The sequence below is a fragment of the Alligator sinensis genome, unplaced genomic scaffold (assembly GCF_000455745.1).
Source record: "Alligator sinensis unplaced genomic scaffold, ASM45574v1 scaffold1223_1, whole genome shotgun sequence".
Classification (NCBI taxonomy): Eukaryota; Metazoa; Chordata; order Crocodylia; family Alligatoridae; genus Alligator; species Alligator sinensis.
In genome coordinates, this window is record NW_005842062.1 from 617,436 (window position 1) to 623,435 (window position 6,000).

Here is a 6,000-nt window from a genome sequence, read left to right on the forward strand (position 1 = left end):
TGGGTGCAATTCTTTTAAATATGTGTTGATAAACATTATTGATATACTTTTGAATTGCATCTGGTTCATGTGTTTATGTATGTTTTTCAATATACGGCTTTTTTTTTTCTAAACAAGTGACTTTTTTCCTTGGTGGCAAATATAACTCCGTTCTACTTACAGTAATTAAAGGACTACATGTTTTCTACAAAATATCTAATAATTCACACAACTGCAAGATAAGCTTTCCAGGAATGAGATTCTTTTCCCTTGAGAAAGTATAAACAAATTTATTATAAGTTCTTACATTGCAGTTTGTAAAAGTGACATTTGCTCCACTAAAAATTAACTATATGTGTGTGTGTGTGTGTGTGTTTGTATGCATGTGTGGAAATATAATCATAACACAGGCATAGAGAAAGCTACTCTAGAGAGCTATAATCTTGATTATCTTTCTGAGCAGACTTGTATCAATTTGCCATTATCAGCCACAGGCTTAAAGCTTACCAAATTTTTCATTTATTTTATGCTGCCAGTCTAGAAAAAAAATCAAGACTGAGGAAAAAGAAGACAACTGTTACATCAATTTTTATGAAAGTGGAAGAAGAAGAAAAAAACCCAATATTTTTAACAAGTGATTACCCACATTAAAATATTTCTCAGCCATGACTGATTTACTTGGCCAGCATTTTGTGTCCAAACCTTTGAGGAACTGAAGTAATTTGGAGTATAGAGCATTCTTGCACTTGCAGAAGTTCTCAGCACACCATAGCATCAATCCTATGCATAGCATGGAAGCCAGGCTTTCACTGGTTAGTGTTAGTAAGAAATAGCAGCACTAAACATTAAATAGAATGCATATTTCTGTAATTGAGTACAGTGTACAGTCATCTCAGTGACTTGCAAGTGAATTTACAAAATTACAACATTGAACCTGATAAACTTAGTGCACAATCAAACCATAAGGTGGTGTATTATTGCTTTTTCATTAATTTAATTCCTGAACAAATAGACTGATTCTGATCTCAGTGGGGAGTTAGAGGCTGTATAAAAGAGCAATATAAAAACCTGCCCTGTGCTGGCCCCAGCAATATAAAAACCTGCCCTGGTGAGCAGCTACTTGCCTTTAGGAGCTTCTGAGGCCCAGCCACTTGGTATCTGGGGACACTACCCCTTGTGCCAGCTGGACTGATGAAGGAGCCCTAACCTGGAGTGACCCCTGCACCCTCTACCCACTGCAGCAGTCTGGAAGTGGGGGCTGCTGCCTGGCTGTGACCTGCTGCCACCTGTGGCAGCATCCGCCCCCTTGGACCTGTGGCCCTATGGATGCACCCCTGCCAGACACAGATGGGGTGCCTCTGTTCTGCCAACTGGGCAACTATTGCCCAGAAGATGTGCTCCTTGCAGTGGCCTGCTTTGAACTATCAAAGCATGTCCTCTTGGCCCCAAATGGAGCCCCCCCCCCCCCCCTTGCATGGCCCACAGTTCATCCACAGAGCCACATCCCCCCCTATAGGGTCACAGCTTCACTCTACAGGGCCACAGCCCCCCATAGGGCTCATATGCCCCCCTGCAGAGCCCACATGTGCCCCTACAGGGTCCACATGCTTCACTGCACAGCCCACAAGTCCCCCTGCAAGCCCACAGGCACCCCACCATACACACCCACATACCCCCTCCTGGCATCCCCCCCACCCATGGCGCAGAGCAGCACAGCTTGGCCCCAGCCCCAGTTGCCTGCCACCCAGCACTGCCTGTGTCACATTGTGCGGGCCTGGCCCAGCTCAGCATGAGGCCATGTGCCTTTGGGCAGCTCTGGGCCACTTGAGCTCTCACCCAGGGTTCAGTGCTGCTCTCAGGGACCATGTGTCATGCCGGGCCGGGTCCTGCCTCCATGGAACTAGCCCAGCCTGACGGCGCATGGAGCCTCTGCATGTACATGCGGGCTCGTCTGGATGCACCCTTTGTGTGTGTGGGGGGGAGCAAAACTTAGACCAAGTTCTGCCATTTTTAAACCAGTCCGTGTGTGCTGAACTTTTGTTATAGGTATAGACCAGTTTTTGATCACTTATGATGGTAAAAGTATAATGTCCCTACCTGGTCTTAGGTCACAGTGAGCATGGTTGAAGAAGAAGCAGCAAAAGTAGAACATGCCAATGCCCTGACAAATTTTGGTTTCTAGAATATCCTTTTGGCAAGTTGGAGTCTGCAAAGTAGAGAAGCCTTGTGCTAGGGACTGATAAGCTGTAAATGGTGTACTTTTAGCCTCTACACAGACATACTTACATATGATAGTAGAATAATTATGAGAATTGAAAAATGTACAAAGTGCACAAATATTCTCTCTTTAAAGCTTTAGGCTAAGCAGTTGTTCAGATTTTTATCAGTAACATGAAAATAGTTCATATAAGTCTCAGTTACTTTTAGTAACTGTAGAAGGATTAAATACCATTTCCACAGACCAGCAAATTATTTTATTCATATTTACACAAAATGTACTTTGAAATTATCTGGCTTTGAAATGGCCTTCAGGTGAGTATAATTTATATATAACTTAAGGACTCTCTTCCACTGCCAGGATAGTATACATTTTCACTAGTTCAGAAGAGGATTGCCCTATATGTTGAACAATAGAGTTAACTTTTTTTTCATTTTTTTTTTAGGGATTCCAGTTGACGTAGCGGTCAACATTTTCATTAACAGCTTTGGATCAATTCAGGAGACAACTATGGTAAGAGTATAATCTGATGAATATTTACATTTAACTCATGCAAAATTTCTAATTAAATTCAATTAAAACTTAACCTTTTCTAACCAGAGGGTTATGATTTATACATATAAATGGTTACTTTGTTTATACACAGACAGATTGGGATTTATAGAGGGACTCGCTATCTTTATGCCATAAACATAGCTATCTGTTGTATTAGTTATTCATGAATAATTCTGTTTATTACTTTTTAGAGGATTTGGAATCTGAAAGCAAAAATGTATTTGAAAGATAAAAATAAAGGAATACTGTTGGCTTCTGAAAAGTGTGAAATATGGTTTTATTTTAATTAAGCTATTCAGTTCAGGAGGAGGTGAGGTTTATTAGCATGAAATCAGTGACCTCTTTCAGTGTCATTTTGTCACTATTTGTACAGTTATTAAGGAGAGAGATTGGACTAGATAAGGAAAATAAGTGGCTGTACCAAATATAATATTTAGTATATAAGTTATTTAATTTCTGCAGGAGCCTGAGGATATAAGTAAGTACTGTGGAAAAATAGAAGAAAAAGTAGAGGAATAAAGTATCCATGCAGATTTGAGAACTCTTTCCTTTGTTTGTTATAAAGGATGCAAGATAGAGTAAACTGAGGACTACACAAGAATACTAAGGAGTTACATCAATCAGTTAAAGGGATAAATTGAATGCTAAAGCTATAAATTCAGTAATTGCCCACGTGAATATTCCCATTCAGGAATAAAGAGAGGTGGTAAGCTCTTTTAATTTGAACTCAGGCAGAAGGTAAGACAGGGGAGCACCTTAGAAACTAAGTAGTTTAGGGGTAAAACGATTTAAAAATACTTTACTCCTAAGTGAGTACATTCATGGTGATGATTAATTTATTTTGACTCATGCAAAGTGATTTAACACCTGTAGTTGAATTGCTATACCATTTCTGAGCCCCATGTAAATGACCCTGTATAGCTGGGGGTGTTTTCTGACTGATAAAATGAAAAGCACTCTGTTATGGACAAAAAGTACCAGGTCCAAAAGGGTGCTTAGGAGCCTATCTAATGCCTATGTTTCTCTTGTGTAGCCCTCAGTGAGGGTACCTAAATAGGCATTGGGTGCTTCAATACTTCTCTGGACCTAGCCCCAACATTTTTGCCTGGTTTTGAGCAATATGTAGTATCTTAGTTCACATTGACAGAACTAATGTGAACGACTGGCATTTCAGTTAGAAGAATTAGGAATTTTATTAGAGAATGGGGACTCTGTTTTTAAGGATTTTCCATTTTCTCCAGTCTGCTTCAGGCTTCTGTTCCTTGCTGGCTCCATTCCACTTGTTAGATTCAGATGCAATAAATATCAAGGCTAGCAATTTGGTATTTGGACAAGTACCTGTAACTTATATACAGCACACCCTATATCTGAATCATAGAATGCATGGACCATTTTGACGGTTGCATTCCATTCCAAACTCACATCTCATTTACTTTTCACTCTCACTTTTTACATTGTCTCTGTATACTGGTTTCCAGATGTTTTTCTCTCAAGTTGAATATCACATTTTGGATCATTTCCCTAGATCTATTACCTTGCATATTTAAAATATGAATCTTTTAATTTTGATAAAATGTTAATAATTTTAAGTCCCATTTATATTATAATACTTTCCTCAGTCATGTTTGCAGCTCTGCTAATATCCTGCAGGATTGCAGTTTAATCTCTGAATTTCATCAGTTTGCCTTTGTTTCCTCATCTCTCTTGCTTTCTTCTACTTTGGCAATCCCTCACAGTCACGGGACAATCATGATTGTCTTCCATGATTATCTTATCTGTGGGTCTGAAGATGGCTGATGAGGCCAATCTGTGATCGACAGACTCTGTTGCAACCTGGGCATGTGTTTCTGTGCAGGGTGGGTGACTGGATTCTTGATTCAGGCTGTGACATGCTGTTTCTGCTGCTTCCACTTTTCTGTCTCCTGTTCTCATCATCTGACATCCTTGCAGCAGACTCTTCCTCCATTTGGGGGGGTCCTGTCACTCTAGAGGACTGTATTCAAACAAGACTAATTATAACAGTAATACTAGTCATAATCCACTACATTCCACCCAGCTAAACTCTACACATTAAATTCTGATATCTTCAGTTATCATTTCGTAATAAACATTCAACTTGCTTAGTATCTATTAGGGAGTGCTATTTCAAATTATTTGTTAAAGCCAATCATGCATAACCTATCATTCATTTATTGCTTTCATTTGGTAATTTTTATTGTCATATTTGTTCTGCAAGAGCTCAGCTTTTAACTCTTGTTATGTATTGCTAAAGTTGATCAGCAAATACATTTTGAGATTTTGACAGGAAAGAAAAGCAAAAATGTTTTTAATTAATATAATTTTTTTTTAAATGTTGTGGGTCAAAAAATGTTTCACATCAATAAGTTCAAAATGGCAAATGTTAATTTTTATTCTCTTATATTTCTATCAGATCAAGTATGCTTCAAAATGAAAAGTAATTTGACAACAAAAAATACATTTTTCATTGTACAAGTATCAAAGATGGCATTTTGACATCTATTTTTTTCATTTTTTTCCTAAATTAAATTGTCAAAAAAAATCATCAAAATGGTTTGTATGGCACCTTAAATTTAACATGTGGCCAAGCTGGCAATCAGCAGATTGTTGGTTCAGGCTGGGGACACCACCAGAGTCTGAAACCAAACACAGTGCAGTCCCCACTGGCCAACAACCAGCTGATTGCCAGCTCAGGACAGAGATCACAGGGTCCCAAACCAGCCCCAATTTGTGGTCCCTGCCTGGCCAACAATCAGCTGATTGTCAGCTTGGGTTGGGGACCTCACGGGTGATGTTCCCACTAGGCTGACGGTCAGCTCCAGCCAGAGACTGTGCTGGGGTGCAAATGGACTCCATTGCAGGCCCCACTGGGCCAACAACCAGCTAATTGTCAGTCCCCGATGCACACCTGTGGGCACCCAGCTTTCAACTTCCTGGTTCATTGGTAGGTAGGGTACAGTTAGGATCTGATTCCCTATCCCAAAATTGTACCTCCCACCATGCATGTCTGGCATGGCAGGATGCACAATTGCTGGGATTGGGGAGCAGATATCCTGGCTCATTTAAATGAATATCTGCCAGTAGCCTTACTCTTAAAATCTTCCAACTTCTCTGGTAGTTTGTCTCAGGGTAGGCACCCTCATAGTGAGAAGGTTCTTCCTAATATCCAACCTAAATTTCTGTTGTGACAGATGGCAATTCTGCATTTGGCAGAAGGGAAAAAGTGGATC

The 6,000-nt window shown here is 39.9% G+C and overlaps 1 protein-coding gene across 1 annotated transcript in view; it reads left to right on the forward strand.

The window, feature by feature from the left end:
- The window catches only part of GLRB (glycine receptor beta), a 68,043-nt gene that overhangs the window by 20,575 nt on the left and 41,468 nt on the right, over positions 1-6,000 (forward strand). Inside the window, exon 3 of the mRNA XM_006023151.3 lies at positions 2,643-2,710. Within this exon, the coding sequence (XP_006023213.1) occupies positions 2,643-2,710 (68 nt within the window). The remainder of the gene's footprint in view (positions 1-2,642; positions 2,711-6,000) is intronic.